Genomic DNA, 14,088 nt, shown 5'->3' with positions numbered 1-14,088 from the left:
AAGAACAGGGGACATAACTCTTAGTCACGGGAAAAGGAAACTTGGATGGAAATTTTTTAAGATTTATGGGACTACGCTATAGCACTAATTTGGGACAATGAATACCCAGGCTCCATCAGGTGGCGCCAGTGTTCGGCATTTTAACGTTTGGTTCTCATTTGGAGGGTCAGACAGCGGCCTGCTTTGCTGGTTTAGAAAATCTGCCTGGATGCCTCACTTAAGAAAACAGCACTTATGTTCGTCTGTTTTAGCCTCCCTCTCGCTCACTTTTGTGCAAACTAGCGAAATTCGCTTTAACATTACTGTTACCAGGGTGTCTCTCTTAACTTTTCAGAAACGGGGGAAAGATTCTAAGGAAAAATACAGGACAGTAGGAAGAGGCTTCCAAGGGGCTGTGCTGCAGAAGAAGGCTGGGTGTTTGAACACTTCTAGTTCAGGCTTCGCCACGTGATCATGAGCAAGCACGTCCCCTCTAAGCCTCAGTTTCCTTATCCGTAAAATGGGGAAGTTGGAAGGGGCCCTCAAAGGCTCTTTGAGCCCTACCATCCGTGGCATCCTGTTGCAGGAATCAGACAAACCCCAGATTCAATTCTGGATCCTAGTTAAATCTCTTTGAGCCTGTTTTCTGATCTGCAACATAGGGATGTCACCTGGTAGGGTTACCGAGATGAAATAAGACATTGTTCGCAAGAGCTAGTACAGTGTCAATGAAAGAGTTTATTTTTATTGCTTTCTTATATAATTCTTTATCCTCCGGAGGGCCGCCCCTGCAGTGGGATAGGCTGAAAAAAAATACATATGTTCCAGGGAGATTTTAGAACTCCAGGCAGCAACGTGTTATTTAAGGGAAAATAGATCGTGAGGTCTTTCGAGGTGGAAATCGGGGCTGACGGCTACTTTCACAAATCCTCTGCCGGTGCCACTCCTCCCTCCCCCAGCCGCGTCCCCGCGGCCCAGCACCCCGCCACACCAACGAACCCCGGCCGCGCAGCCCACCGGCTTGGCCGCCAACCTCGCGGCGCCAGCACGGTGGGGCGAGGTCGCCGGCCCTGCCCCGGTGCGTCACCGCGTCGCTGCGCAGAGGCGTTTCCCGCGGCGTGCCGCGGTTGCTAGGCAGCCAGACCGCCCTCCCTCCCCCCTCCCATCCCCGCCGCTCGGTCTCCCCCTCCCGGCCCGGGCCAGTCCGGAGCGAAGGCGCGCGGAGCTGCAGCGTCTGGCTGAGAATCCCCGGGAAAGTGTCGCGGCCCTGGAAGCAGCCTTTCCAGCGCAGGTGGACGCGACCCGCCGGAGCCACCAACCGCCGCCCCTCCCCCGTGGGGGTCTCGAGCTTGTGGATGGGAGGCGCGGCTCGCGGGCCGGGGCGGAAGGATGCGGGGCCGCCGGGGGCCGGGCTCCCGCCCCAGCAGCGGAGGTAACGGCGCCGCGAGGCAGCGGGCTGGGGGCGCCGGCGTGAGCGGCTGGCGCTGGCAGGCGAGGCTGGGCAGCGAGGCCTGGGCTGAAGGCTGGAGGCTGAGCGAGCCCTCCCTAGGAGGGGCGAGGGAAGGGGTCTGACCCTCTTCCCGGAATCACCCCCCACCATCCTCTCCGTGAGCCCCCCTCCCCCAGCCCATGGTGAGAGGGGGAGGGGGCTAGAGCGGAGTTAGGGGAAGAATTTCCACCCCTGGGATTATCTCTGCAGCTCTAGATCGGGTGTGTAAGGTAAGGGATTCCGAAAAGCTTGTACTTTTTGTGGGTTTTTTAAGCCAGCTGGGGCAGCCAGACTCGGAATCGACTCGACGGCAACGGGTTTTTTGGTCCGGGGCAGCCAGGGAGCAATACCTTTGGAAGAAGCCCTGTTGCTCAGAGCAGATAACCAAGGGCTGAACTCTCCTTGGGCTTTGCTGTGGGGGGTGCGGTCCGGCTTCAGATAAGCAGGTAAGCGGCTGTGCCCGGTTTGGGTTTCTGCAGATTCTATTTTGAGAGATTCCCTATCGTGCATTGTATTTTACGTTCACTGGAGCAGAGACCCCGTTCCCGCTTCACCTGGAGACTTCCTTTGGTGAATTTCTTCCGGCAGTCAGTCCGTAGGAAATTATGCAGGTCTTTGGTGTCTTTTTCTCTGTAAACGCCTGCCCCGGTTTGTTTTGTTTTATTCATGCTCTTGGCAGAGTCAGTCACATCCAGAATCTTTGGTTCTTGACAGTGAAGCAGTTTCCTGTTAAAGACAGAAATAATTCCATCAGAATGGGAGCATGTTTTAAAAAAGAGAAGGCTCCAAAAATACGTGTAGTGGCATTTTTTTTTACCCTTTGTATTCTTATAACACATTAATTAAGAAAACTCTAGAACTAATTTTACAAAACAGTTTCTAAAGGCAACTAAAATATTCCAGGATATTTAAAAGACGTTAAAAAAAAATTCTTCCCTTGCAACATAGTTACAGTGTATTCATAGTATATCTTGTAAAATGATACCATGAAATGCTGATGTGTATAACTGGGAAATCCATATTCTTGGTGGCAGATGAAATACATTATTCAGGGCCATTTTGTGGAGTAAATAAATCCTCTGTCTGTCTTTTGTGTTCCCTTGCAGTGAAGGCACAGTGTTAAAGAACAGAGAAATGATCCTAAATCATTTAGCTTTTTGTTACCACCACTCACCAGAGAATGAAGTGGGAAAAGAAGTGCAGTTCAGTGCATTCTGTAACCTAGAGAACCCCTTACCTATTTGCTTTAGTGTTCAGTGTGTTTTTCTACAAGTTACATAGATACAAGTAAGTAAATAAATACATAGAAGACAGCCCACAAAAGGCCTTTTATTTCTTGCCTGTAACACCCAGAAGTGTGTAGGCTGAACTATTCTTCCCATTTTAACATGTGGGAAGGAAGAGGCCCAGAGGAGAAGGCAGTGCAGCCAGGGGTGGAGCTGATATTGGAATCCAAGTCTCTGGTTAGTTTTTGGGTTCCAGATTCAAACTAGCTTTTATTTTCAAGCAGTAAATTAGATCCTTTTGATAGTCTCTGTAGTTTAACGATAGGAGCCCTGGTGGTACACTGGTTAAAGCACTTGGCTGCTAACCAAAAGGTCGGCAGTTTGAACTCACCAGCCACTCTGCAGGAGAAAGATGTAGCAGATGTAGCAGTTTGCTTCTGTAAAGATTTACAGCCTTGGAAATCCTATGGGGCAGTTCTACTCTGTCCTATAGAGTTAGTATGAGTCAGAATTGACTCAACGGCCATGCTGCATATAGTTTAACAGGGGGCTCAGTGGTTAAGCGCTTGGCTGCTAACTGAAAGGTTGTGGGGTCGAACCCACCAGCTGCTCCATGGGAGAAAGATGTGGCAGTCTGCTTCCATGAAGATTTACAGCTTTAGAAACCCTATGGGGCAGTTCTACTCTGTCCTATAGAGTTGCTTTGAGCCAGAATCAACTCCACAGCAACGGGTATAGTTTAACAGCATTCAGAAAGAATGACTCAGTTTTAACTATTTTAAAATACAAACCAAGAGATGCTATCCTTTCTTTAAAACACAGACAAGCTGGGCTTCCTTTATTCCTCTGCCAAATACCCCAGTTGTTTGTATTCCATGCCAAAATGCAGTATAGATGTTTATTTCTGTTAATTCTTCTTTGTAGCAAATATGAAGCAGTTTAAAGACATGGGATGCTTTGGAAATACAAATTTATATTCTTCAGTTACTGACAGATTTTATCTGTAATCCTTTCAACCAGATTGGGGGATGCTGTCTACGATACCTTCATGATGATAGATGAAACCAAATGCCCACCCTGTTCAAATGTGCTCTGCAATCCTTCCGAACCACCTCTACCCAGAAGACTCAGTGTAAGTACATGAAACAGTTCTTTGCACTCTTAACTATTTGAGGAAGGAGGAGGTACTACTTAATGCTCAAGATACGGTTACATATTACTGGAGACCTAGATCTTTTTGGTTTCTCCTGATTTTAGAATAACAGTGTCTGGGGTCCAAGTTTAACTTTTCAAAATGATTTTGATTTGGAGCCTCTCTTTTCCGCTCAATCACTGGGATAAATATATGGCACTAGGAAAAAAAAAATGCTACTTTTATGTGGTGTTGTTAGTTGCCGTCAAGTTGATTCCAACTCATGGCAACCCCATGTGTGCAGAGTAGAACTGCTCCGTGGGGTTTTCAAGGCTGTGGCCTTTTGGAAGCAGATCACCAGGCCTGTCTTCCGAGGCGCCTCTGGATTGGTTTGAACTGCTGACCTTTTGGTTAGTAGTCAAGCTCTTAACCATTTGAACCATCCATGGACTCCTTTTATTTTTATACACCCACTCCACCCTTATCAGCATGGTTGGGATCCAAAGACCAGATCATTATGCAAAAATTGGCATTGTGTGAAAATGGAGGATGGCCACATCAGATCACAAAATGGAGATGACTACCTCATTACATAACTGCCAAATTACATCATTACATAATTGCCAAACCACTGAGAATCATGGTCCAGCCAACTTGACACATAACCTTAACCATCAAAGTCAGCGTTACTCTCGCCTCAAACCTCAGCATTCGTTATTGCCAGACGTACATTGTTAATGCACAAAGTGGTAGGATAGTAAATTTTTTACTATTGTCTTAAATGCAAAATGTCAGATAACGAGATAATCGGTAAGTGAGAAGTAGAATGATATACAGAGAGTATTAACAAAGGCTCCTTTTAACAAAAACACAGAATGGAAGGTATCCCTGAATTCATAGATCTGCAGATTTATTTCCTGCAAGATAGAAATGCAGTCCTAGCTTATTAGCATGGTAAAGAGAACCATTTTATAAACCATAAATAAAATTTGAACAGTACAGTTTGATTTTTGACACATTTAATCATTTTGGGAACTGCAGACACTTAGCTTTTGACACTGTTTTACTTCAGATAATAATAAAATTCATTCACATTTGCTCAACACACATAGCATAGCTGGGGAGAGCAGGGCCTGGACAAGCGCCATCACAGGAAGGAGCTATCCTGTGACTTTACAGTTGACTGCATGTATCATCTAATGAGAAAACTGAACAGACTAATTGATCATACTTCTTCACATTTTGTTGCTATATGGAAAAATTTACTTGTAAGTTTCAGTCAGTTTTTGCTATTAAAATCAACCTCTTCACTACTTTCAAAGTATAGGCTAAAAATATTCGGAAGGCTAGCCACCCTATTTTTAATCTCTTCTGGAGTGCCCTGGAACTTCTTTCCATTCCATTTCCTTGGTATGTAAAAACCCCTCGGTCCTCCTCCAGAACCACACACCACTTTGTTGACCTTCAGATTTCTCGGCCACTTGCTGCCAGTCAGAAGGTTTCTACAGGGAAGTCTTTGCAATTGATGAGTTAACATCTGACTTAAAGTTCATTTTAACTTTAATTCAGGGTTGGCAGATGCTAATCACCTTCCAGTAGGTCAGTGAAATTGTATGTTTCAGAATCAAAATGCATTTAATTCTTTCTGCATGTGATTCAGTTTTTAGGAAACACATGACTGTTGATTCTAACCCAGTTGTAGCTTTGCAACTTTTGCTGAAAAAAGACTTTTTGAGCTTTTGGTGATGTTTGTAGCTCATTATGTGATCATTCCATCCCAAGACCCTGTTGCTCTTTTCACAGAGTCTTTTAGCTTCATCGTTTATCCAAGATACTCAACATTCTCCTTGTAAACTATAAATCGATCTGTCCATGGGCTTTTATCGGGTTAAGCTTTGTGTTGCAGGGATTTGGTGTCGGGGGTTGGGAGACAGAGTGGGTTGTATATCTAGATGACAAGGATATTCTTTTTCTGAAATTCTTATCAAGATCTTTAAGACTTAGACAACAGCAACTGGAAAGATCAGATAGGAACCTTGGGGGCAGTAAGTTTATGTTAATGGAGGAGGAATAACTCAGAAAAGGAGAGAGAGAATGGTTGCCCAACTCGAAGAATGTAATCAGTGTCACTGAACTGTACATGTAGAAACTGTTGAATTTGTGTATGTTTTGCAGTATATATTCTCAACAACAAAATAAATATTTTTTTTTAAAAAGCTCTTTAAGACTTGATTAAAACAGTAGAAGATTCTATTGAAATGTCATGAGTCCACCAACTTCATTAACAGTATATTGAAGCATTTTTAAGAACTAAAACATGATGAATCCAGCATTTTCTGTCTCTCTGGAAATAAATACATAGTTAGCAAAATATTTGATATAGTTGATCATATACATTGGTTGGTTGTTGTGATTTTTAACCTAGACTAGAAATATATTGTGTTTTTATAACTATTGTACTTCAACCTGTGAATATTGTAGATTCTAGAACAATGGAAGGAAGGTTTTATTTATAGCACAGCGGGCTTGATACATAATTGATTTAGGCCAGTATTTGAGTTATTTACAGGAAAGAAAGCTAAGGTGAAAACTCCTTCCAGTTTGGAAAAATTCCTTCCTGAATTCTCTAGATAAACTGGAGAGTCAAATATTGATACTCCATAGTGGACTAGACTGAAGTTTTACTGTGTTCTGTTCTGGGAGCCACACTTCAAAAGAGACAGAAATAAAGTGCAGCCTCTGTTGAAAATGTGAGCAGGATAGCAAGAGGACCTGAACACGTGTCACGGAAGGTAGAGAAGACACAATGGGGATGATGAACCTAGAGAAGAACGGTGGGGTAGGGAGTACCGTGGTCCTTTTTAGGTATCTGAACGGCTCTTGCATGAAATTTGTATACTTCTTGTGGTTCCAGAGGGCACAGTAAGAATTAATTTGCAGGAAAAGAGATTTAGGCCCACTTAAAGGGAAAACCATGAGTCAAGAAATCCAAAAGCCATGCTTAATCTTATTGTAATAGTTCTGTGGAAATTAAATTTCTGTTATGTATCTGTTCTTATTAATGTTCTGTACCTGAGATCCTCTCTTTATCGCAAACAGAAATGAAGACCTCCAGAGCCAGCACAGCCTTACATGTAGGCAGAGTAGGTGAAATACCCAGGGATGGACCCTGGACCAAGATACCTTTCCTACCAGCTTGTCATTGATGACTGAAGTTCCTAGAGTCATTCCTTTGGGTTAAGGCATTGATCTTCTGTTAAAGTTCAAATAACCCTGGAGAGGTAACACATTCAATTGTATAGCTAGTTCAAAGTAGGTTTTACGTCGGGGAGAGTGGGTGAGGAGTATCCATGCATCTGAAGGGGAAGGCCTGTTGTGGGGACCTTCACTGAGCAGAAGGCATACATAATGCCAGATGCCTGGTGGAGGGTGTGTAAGAGTTTAAACCTAGATATATTGAGAATCTTGCCTAATTGTGACCACTGTTTTTACAATGCCTCATCGTTTCTAAGGGTCTTTCATACATTTTATTAATTAGAATTTGATTTACACATCTTGCTAGTAGATATTATCATCCACATTTTACAGATAAAGAAATTGAGATTAGGAAAGCTCAAGTAACCTGCCCAGGGACCTCACAGCTTTTAAGGACCCTAACCCAGGCCTTTTGACTTCATATTTCTCTAGGATGTGTCCCAAAGACTCCAGTAGTAAATATACAGAAGCATTAGAGTTAAGTAGTAAATATTTTAAGGAAAACTGGCTGAGACTGTATGCAGATATTTATTTTTGTTATGTAAATCTAACTAGAGCCAAATGATTATAGTTCTTTCCTAGTTCAGCCAAGTTGATTTCCTAATAGATTGCAGTTCCCTGAGAACACCTGTTTTTTAGCACTTGTAATAGTGAACAGTAAGTGTTCACATGGATGTTGGATGGGTGGATGGATGAATATGGTCTGCTTCTATTTTGTCATCCCTAAAAACAGAAATAGTTATTTGACCTAATTATTGATGAGAAAAATGTTGGGTGGTTTGCATTGTAGCAAAGTATTTAGGTTCTGTCTGCAGGCCCATTTATTTTCTTGAGCAGTGATGGTTCTCTATCTGAGTATCAGAGATTATCTCTGGTCCACATTTCACCTCTGTATTTTCAAACTAAGTGCCAGCATATGGCTACCGTTGTACTGGCCGCTTCACAACTAGATTAGGGACGGTGTGAGCTATGTCAGCACTTAAGTGTTTTTCATCCTTTTTCTGTTGTTTATGTTTTTGTTTTTTATATTACGTTTTCTATGTTTTTTTAAGTAGGCCAGGTATTATTGTTTGCTTAGGTTATATTAAATTTTTTTTTCCTAAAGGTTTGGCCACTTGGGATCATTACCTTTTGATTTTTTTCACATTCTTAGAGATTATAACTGTAGCTTGGAGCTCCTCTGGAATTATTTATCCCTGATCGTAGACACTCTGAAATTATCAAACGCACCAGGGAGGGGTACAATTCTTCAGGGTCAGTTGAGAAAAATTGATGTTCTTTGAAGTATCCGAGACTTTTTTTCACAAAAGATTTATTTTTTTTCTTTCTAACCCCTTCTTACATTTTTCTTAATTTTTTTTTTTTTTTAAAGTGTCATCTACTTTTGCTTTTCTTTTCCTACATATTACTTCAAGGAATCTTATTTCAATTCAGAGGAATAAGTAGAGCTTTATTTTGGGGGTTACTGTTCCAGGAAAATGTTAAGCAAAAGAGAATAAAAAGGGGTGATATGCCTTTATCATGTGGGCTTGCAAGAAACTCTGCCTCTTTAGTTGACAGTCATATAAGAAGCACCCAGGGACCTGAGATTCTCACTCACCCCAGCTCCTTACTGCCTTCCTCTCCCAGCTCCCCGTTACTCAGCAGATACGTGAACAGTTGGCTTAGCTGATCCCCAGAGTTCCCTCTGGCTTAGAGCTAAACTAGAAGGCTGCAGTAATTCATATGGGGACCTGGGAGTAGACAGCGAGGCCTCGGCTGATTCCAGGCTGTGATTAGCGAGTCATCCCTACTAGAGGGAAGTACAGGACTAGGAGAACCTAGGGCTGAGGTACGTTAATGGGAAGGACCCTGGACTGGGAGTCAGAAGACCTGGTTTCAAATCCTGCCTCTGCCACTTAATTGTACTCTTGTCGTTTGCAGAACACTTGAATATGCCTTATTTCAAGCCTGTTACATGCCTTTAAGATTTGGGAAGATACTTGAAGCGATTAATAAGCAGTATAGACAGTATATCATCAAGTGCCAAACTGTGTGGTACAGACTCTTAAGAGCTGCAGTTAAGATGTGAGGCTAATTAGCACGGGCTTGGAGTAGTCCTGAGTGGAAGAGAGAGGCCTTGGATTGGGCCTCGAAGGAAGGGAGGAGTTGAGGGAATGGGTGTGAAAGCATTCTCAATGCAAAGACATACCTGTAAGAAGGAACCTAGCATGTCTGGGGTCTTGAACAAAGCAAGGGATAGATGGGGTGCTAGGGTGGCCAAAATATTCAGGGAGTCTGACGATTAGTATAACCCAAGGCTCTAGAGACCCCCGCTTTTCTTATCTCCCTTTTGGAACATTGTGACCTTAAACATGACTGGACCTGTTTGTTTTGTTGTCATTGTTGTTCAGGTGGGGGGAGGATCCTTTCATCTTCCAGTCTTTTTACTGGCTTCAACATTATCTTCATTTTTCTCTTTCATAGGTTACCACCGAGCAGCTGACGAGCGAGCATACTCAGCACTTTCTGAATGGAGGTGAGATGAAGGTAGAGCAGCTGTTTCAAGAATTCAGCAACAGCAGACCCGATACTTTTCAGTCAGCTGGCATCACCAACTCAGAAAAATGCTCTCCTACCGTCTCTCAGGGCAGAAGTTCAGATAGCTTGAACATGGCAAAGTCCAGCAGTTCCTCCAAAGCACCCAGAATGGTGCCTTTGACTCCAGAACAAGCCCTGAAGCAATATAAACACCACCTCACTGCTTATGAGAAGCTGGAAATCGTCAATTATCCAGAAATTTATTTTGTGGGTCCAAATGCCAAGAAAAGACACGGAGTTATTGGTGGTCCCAATAATGGGGGGTATGATGATGCAGACGGGGCCTATATTCATGTACTTCGAGACCACCTAGCTTATCGATACGAGGTGCTGAAAATTATTGGCAAGGGGAGTTTTGGGCAGGTAGCCCGGGTCTACGATCACAAGCTTGGGCAGTATGTGGCCCTGAAGGTGGTGCGCAGTGAGAAGCGCTTCCGTCGTCAAGCAGCAGAGGAGATCCGGATTTTGGAGCATCTCAAAAAACAAGATAAAACTGGTAGCATGAATGTTATCCACATGCTGGAAAGTTTCACGTTCCGGAACCATGTTTGCATTGCCTTTGAATTGTTGAGCATAGACCTTTATGAGCTAATTAAAAAAAACAAGTTTCAGGGTTTCAGCGTCCAGTTAGTGCGCAAGTTTGCCCAGTCCATCCTGCAGTCCCTGGATGCTCTCCACAAAAATAAGATCATTCACTGCGACCTGAAGCCAGAAAACATTCTCCTGAAACACCACGGGCGCAGTGCAACCAAGGTCATTGACTTTGGGTCCAGCTGCTTCGAGTACCAAAAGCTTTACACGTATATCCAGTCTCGGTTCTACAGAGCTCCAGAGATCATCTTAGGAAGCCGCTATAGCACGCCCATTGACATCTGGAGTTTCGGCTGCATCCTTGCAGAACTTTTGACAGGACAGCCTCTCTTCCCCGGAGAGGATGAGGGAGACCAGTTGGCCTGCATGATGGAGCTTCTCGGGATGCCGCCACCAAAACTTCTGGAGCAATCCAAACGTGCCAAGTACTTTATTAATTCCAAGGGCCTACCTCGCTATTGCTCTGTGACCACTCAGGCCGATGGGAGGGTTGTGCTTGTGGGAGGCCGCTCACGTAGGGGTAAAAAGCGGGGTCCCCCAGGCAGCAAAGACTGGGTAACAGCACTGAAAGGGTGTGATGACTACTTGTTTGTAGAGTTTTTGAAGAGGTGTCTTCATTGGGATCCCTCTGCCCGCCTGACCCCAGCTCAAGCATTAAGACACCCTTGGATCAGCAAGTCTGTGCCCAGACCTCTGACCACAGGAAAGGTGGCAGGGAAACGGGTGGTACATCCTACAAATGCTTTCCAGGGACTTGGTTCCAAACTGCCTCCAGTTGTTGGAATAGCCAGCAAGCTTAAAGCTAACCTAATGTCGGAAGCCAATGGTGGTATACCTCTGTGCAGCGTGCTGCCAAAACTGATTAGCTAATGGACAGCAGTGTACTCAGAAATGCATATACGTGTATTTTGAATTATTTTGCAAACCTGCAAATGGAAGAAAAAAAAAGTACTAGCCCATCAGTGGATATGTTTTGTTAGACTAGACTTCTTTTTTTAACAGGCAAAACATTTTTATATGACTGTAAAAACTCTTCAAGGGCTGATTACCTAACCAGCTTGTATTGGCCATCCTGCAATATACATTAAATGAGTTTTTATAGGTCAATGTATCTTTGTTATTATCGCCAGATGTACTTCAAGCTATGTATTCCTCTATTGGCTTAAATCCCTTTCTCGCAAGATAGAAGGTATACCAAAAAGTATCTCTTGACCTCTCCTCACTTCTAGTCTCCCTCAGAGAGGTGTAATTTGAGACATGGTGGTAGGTGTGTAGGAAAGGAAGCTAGGTCTCTTGCCCCAGCAGGTCCTTCTGTGGGCCCGTTCTAGGTGAGAGGGCTCATAGCAGACTGTGGGCTGGAGGAAGCACCAGGAAGCTCTGGTCCCCTGGAAAACTGGTGTCACTACTTTCCAGTGATTCATTCCTCTTCCCTTCAGTTCTCTGATGTGGGGTGTTTGGTTTGGTTTTTAATTGTTGTTCTTTTGCCTCTGATTTGTTTCCCGGGCATACAAAGCATTTTACAGCCATCTCACTACTTTACCAAATAGCCTTTTAAGGCATCGGTTTTCAGCTTAATTGTTTGCCTCCCCTTCCTCTTTCCTCTCCCATCCCCAAAGAAGAGAAGGCAGCTTCTTTGCCCCTAACTGACCCAGAATGTCAAAGGTAGAATCAGCACAAGAATTGTGGCTCCCAAACTTACTGGTATTCCATGGATCAGCCTACCTGCATGCGGTTTAATGAACCGTCTTCCTTATAGATGTGATCACTATCAGGTAAACCTAACTAGTTTCAAAGCTTCCCCTCTTTCCAGCTATCTGCCACCTTAATGTGCCACATTTTTCCCTCTTCCAGTTTAAATCTAAGGCTGTTTTCCAGATTCTGAGCGAACTTCAGTTATAAGAAGAAAGCTCTACCTTATCTGAAAATCCAGAAACCAGTGATTATCCACCCCTCCCCGTCCCCTTTTTTCCATTATCCTCACTCACTTCAGCAGCCTTTTTTTCTGTGAAAATGTAAATCTTTAATTGCTGGCCAGATGTCTTAGAAGGGTGGAGAAGGGACAGTAACTAACTTACTGCTGCTTTTTTTTCCCCCACCCTCAAAACAAAAAACAAACAAAAAAACACGTTGCTGTTGAGTGGTTTCCGACTCATCATGACCCTGCAAGACAGAGTAGAACTGCCATGCATGGTTTCCAAGGAGCGGCTGGTGGATTCGAACTGCAGACCTTTTGGTTAGCAGCTGAGCTCTTAACCACTGCGCCACCAGGGCTCCTTCCTCTAAACAAAAGTATGCCCAAATTCTATCCTAAAAGTGTGTCCTTTAAAGTAGAGCATTTGCTTTCCAAAACATAGTTCTCAGAATGAACCATTCTCATTTTCGTTATTCTAGAATTTAGTCTGCGAACTCCATAGACTGGAAGGAGGTTCTTCTGTTGCTTTTTGAGCAGCATGGTAGACAAGAAGAGAGAAGGAAAATGCCATGGACGTATTTACCTGTTAGCCAGAAGTATCCTTGATTGCCACAGCAAGGCTGTGAAAAATGAGAATGAACGTTTATTACAGAAGCATCATAAGGGTTCAGGTGTGACTGCAGCCTCCCAAGCACAAGGGCCAGATGGCAGGGAAGACCCCAAACTGAGGCCTCAGCCCCTTTGAAGGGGGGACATCCTGGTACTTTGGTGACTGAGAAACTGAACTATTTAAAACCTTAATTATCTCCTCTTCTCCTGGCTGACAGAAGGCAGTGTAATTCACAACTCCTTTAGATCCCTCTGTCTCCTGCTGAATTCCCTTCACTTGTTGACGAAGTTGTTTGAGCGTCTCCTGCACTATCTGGGCAGAGCATGTGTTGAGGTGGTTTTGCCAGTTGTTATCAGTGTGGAAGACCTGCTCTTCTAAGCAAACTATTAAAAGAACTGCCACCCCAAACATCTGACGCGCACCGGATTTCTGTGTTGTGTTTCTAGCGAGAGGTCTCCTTGGTCAGACACGAGCCTGTGGCTGAGGTTGGCATGGTTTGTTTCTGCATTCTGCATCGACTGTGAGGTTACAGGAACTGGCCTGAGTGAAAGGATATAGACCATCTATGACACTAGACATTCTAGAAAGCTCTGGGAAAGTGAATAGATGTGTTTTTGTCTAAATTTGGCAACCTAAAGAGTGACGCAGAGCAGAGTCATTCAAGTTGGCGTGTCTGTCTGCTGCGGGCCGATTCAGGTTTGGGGAGAGTGGGCTGCTTTAAAACGTGGTGGTTGTACTGATGGATTTAAGGAGGCTTATAGACAGGTTTCCGGTTTAGGGACAAGTTGTGGTTTTTAGAGGCTGTCACCCTATGCTCCTTTTTTCAGCCACTGTTAAATTTTCACTTGGATCTTTGCCCAGCCATAGCAGTGAGTGACTGAATCGGATCCGAGTTAGTGCAGAGATTCAGACTGTGTCTTATTCACAGTTACTAGACTGTTCCTTAACCATTTTTGCTGTTAGTCATTTCAGTTAGACAGGTCAAGTTGGTTGACTTACTGATTTTTAAATTGAATTTCCAAAATGATTATTGACCCAATGAGAGAGTTGGGTAGGAATTTTTGTTTATTTCGTTCCTTAAATCATTTATTTCTTTTAATATGGGAAATTGACTAATCCATGTAATACCTGATCATCTGTTTAGAGTCTGTACTACGTTCTACCCTCGCTGCCGTTGATCTATTCATTGATCATGTGCCATCATGATTCCTCCTTACATAAGAATGTAAGCTTCAAATGAGCAGGCCCATGTCTCCAAGATGTTGTGAAGAACAGATTTTGATGCTCATTGATGAAGGGCAGATAATGGAGGCT

At 43.7% G+C, this 14,088-nt stretch overlaps 1 protein-coding gene across 1 annotated transcript; it reads left to right on the top strand.

The window, feature by feature from the left end:
* The first annotated feature begins 1,169 nt into the window (after positions 1–1,169).
* DYRK3 (dual specificity tyrosine phosphorylation regulated kinase 3) lies at positions 1,170–11,361 on the top strand. The gene is made up of 3 exons (XM_004375204.2): positions 1,170–1,411; positions 3,715–3,826; positions 9,548–11,361. Exons 1-3 carry the CDS (start codon positions 1,335–1,337, stop codon positions 11,120–11,122), a joined length of 1,764 nt encoding a protein of 587 aa, XP_004375261.1. The 5' UTR covers positions 1,170–1,334; the 3' UTR covers positions 11,123–11,361.
* Positions 11,362–14,088: the final 2,727 nt, after the last annotated feature.

This window comes from Trichechus manatus, unplaced genomic scaffold (genome assembly GCF_000243295.1).
Source record: "Trichechus manatus latirostris isolate Lorelei unplaced genomic scaffold, TriManLat1.0 scaffold00035, whole genome shotgun sequence".
Taxonomy (NCBI): domain Eukaryota; kingdom Metazoa; phylum Chordata; class Mammalia; order Sirenia; family Trichechidae; genus Trichechus; species Trichechus manatus.
The sequence above is the reverse complement of the archived record's forward strand: the minus strand, read 5'-3'. Positions and strand labels throughout refer to the sequence as shown.

Coding starts and splice junctions, on each gene's coding strand:
- DYRK3 (XM_004375204.2), top strand. CDS start 1,335: ATGGGAGGCGCGGCTCGCGGGCCGGGGCGGAAGGATGCGGGGCCGCCG. Junction 1,412..3,714: donor CTCCCGCCCCAGCAGCGGAG/GTAACGGCGCCG, acceptor CCTTTCAACCAG/ATTGGGGGATGCTGTCTACG. Junction 3,827..9,547: donor CTCTACCCAGAAGACTCAGT/GTAAGTACATGA, acceptor TCTCTTTCATAG/GTTACCACCGAGCAGCTGAC.